This window comes from Mytilus trossulus, chromosome 8 (genome assembly GCF_036588685.1).
Source record: "Mytilus trossulus isolate FHL-02 chromosome 8, PNRI_Mtr1.1.1.hap1, whole genome shotgun sequence".
Classification (NCBI taxonomy): domain Eukaryota; kingdom Metazoa; phylum Mollusca; class Bivalvia; order Mytilida; family Mytilidae; genus Mytilus; species Mytilus trossulus.
The window spans coordinates 58,537,245-58,539,022 of NC_086380.1; the positions used below are offsets into that span (position 1 = coordinate 58,537,245).

The following is a 1,778-nucleotide window of genomic DNA, read 5'->3' on the forward strand; positions in this document are numbered from 1 at the left end:
TCTGGTCTGTGCGTCCGTTTGTCCGTCCGTACGTTCGTACGTCCGTCTGTTTCGCTTCAGGTTAAAGTTTTTGGTCAAGGTAGTTTTTGATGAAACTTGAAACTTTTAACACATGTTCCTTATGATATAATCTTTGTTATTTTAAAGCCAAATTAGACTTTTGTTCCAAATTTCACGGTCCACTGAACATAGAAAATGAAAGTGCGAGTTTCAGGTTTAATTTTTTGGTCAAGGTAGTTTTTGATGAAAATGAAGTCCCTATGGTATGATCTTTCTAATTTTAATGCCAAATTAGATTTTGTATTCAATTTTAGGGTTTATTGAACATGGAAAATTATAATGCGAGTGGGGCATCCGTTTAATTTGAACACATTCATATATATTATCTTTTTGTCCTCAATCAAGCACTTCAAACACATTTCTAGAATACACAGATAATCTATCACAATTACAAAAACAAGTCACTTACTTCATAAGATGGCCTTTAATACACGCCTCGTGTATATTGCAGAGTAAGAAGTGAGTGGCGTGCTTGAGAAAACAATAAAACTATTAATGATAAAATTACTTAATCTTATGAGTGTATGAAGACAAGTTTTTTACCGGAACGAAAATGTATGTGTGGGAGGAATGATAAGGGATATCTATGTATTCTTCTTAGCATACACTATTAAAATAAAGTTCCCAATTTGTGGGACAAAGGTTAGTTAATCTGCCGTATGAGCTGTTTCAACACCCATGCAGTTATTAAATGATTCCCAATTTATAAAAATAGAGCGCATCCGGAGAAATGCAGGGTTTAAATATTGTTCACCATCAGTTCGGTATGCATAACAGCAACAACTAGAGACAAGAACACAATCAGCACCAAGAAGTTCTCCAGAAAATATACAAGATGAATTTAATCAATGTAAGCAACAATAGTTCAATGTTTCAATTATTCAGTTAAAAAGTGATGTCTATATATCACGACCATTGTTTATTTTCATTCACATCTAGCATCAATAGATTAAATTCCTTAACTAATCTATAAAACTAAAAAATAGAAGTAATTTAAACCAATCTATAAAACTAAAAAATAGAAGTAATTTAAACCATTTGTTTTAATAATGAACGAATTTTTGAATTGCCTCTGCAATTGTTAATACTGTTGCGAAATCTAATAAACTTGAAACCTCAATTGAGTTTTTTCTTCATTTCATTTTCAGATCCTTAAAATTGCCAAAGTATACATTACATATTGTTTCGTGTTCGTCAATAGTGCACCAACATGTGCAGACCCTGAAGACGTACAGGCTAAATTAAACAGTATAAACGGAGGAGTAGATTACAGGACATTATTTTTCACTGACGGCTGGAAACCAGACACGATGGTCAGTGATTTTGAAAATCTGGTATCTCTAAGGAAGGATATGACAAAGATCGGTTGTCCTTCAACCTTTTTAGAAGGATTTGATCTCCCATTAATGGCACGTACATCATGCCCTTGGTTTTTGGAACAAACGCCATACAATGCTGAAACATATCCCCATACACTCTATAGAGCTGCTACCAAATGTGATAAATGTATAGATGCTTCTGGCGATCAAAAATGTTCACCAATTCAACGGAAAATCAAGATATTACGAAGAACTGGTTGTGACAATGGGCTTTATCAATATGAAGTCTCAGAGAAATATATCCCAATAGCCTATGTATGTGAAAAGCAAAGAGAGGTCGAACATGATGCTCCAATAATCCCTGCCCTACCACCAGCTGATGGACCAGACGGAATGTAA

At 34.1% G+C, this 1,778-nt stretch overlaps 1 protein-coding gene across 1 annotated transcript; it reads left to right on the forward strand.

Moving 5' to 3' along the window:
- Positions 1-630: 630 nt before the first annotated feature.
- Positions 631-1,778, forward strand: LOC134727807 (uncharacterized). The gene is made up of 2 exons (XM_063592198.1): positions 631-702; positions 1,209-1,778. The coding sequence occupies exons 1-2, from the start codon at positions 631-633 to the stop codon at positions 1,776-1,778; spliced, it is 642 nt and encodes a 213-aa protein (XP_063448268.1).

Excerpts from the sequence above, each read along its gene's own strand:
- LOC134727807 (XM_063592198.1), top strand. The coding sequence starts at position 631 with ATGATAAGGGATATCTATGTATTCTTCTTAGCATACACTATTAAAATA. Across the intron at positions 703-1,208 it reads TCCCAATTTGTGGGACAAAG|ATCCTTAAAATTGCCAAAGT; the intron begins GTTAGTTAATCT and ends TTTCATTTTCAG.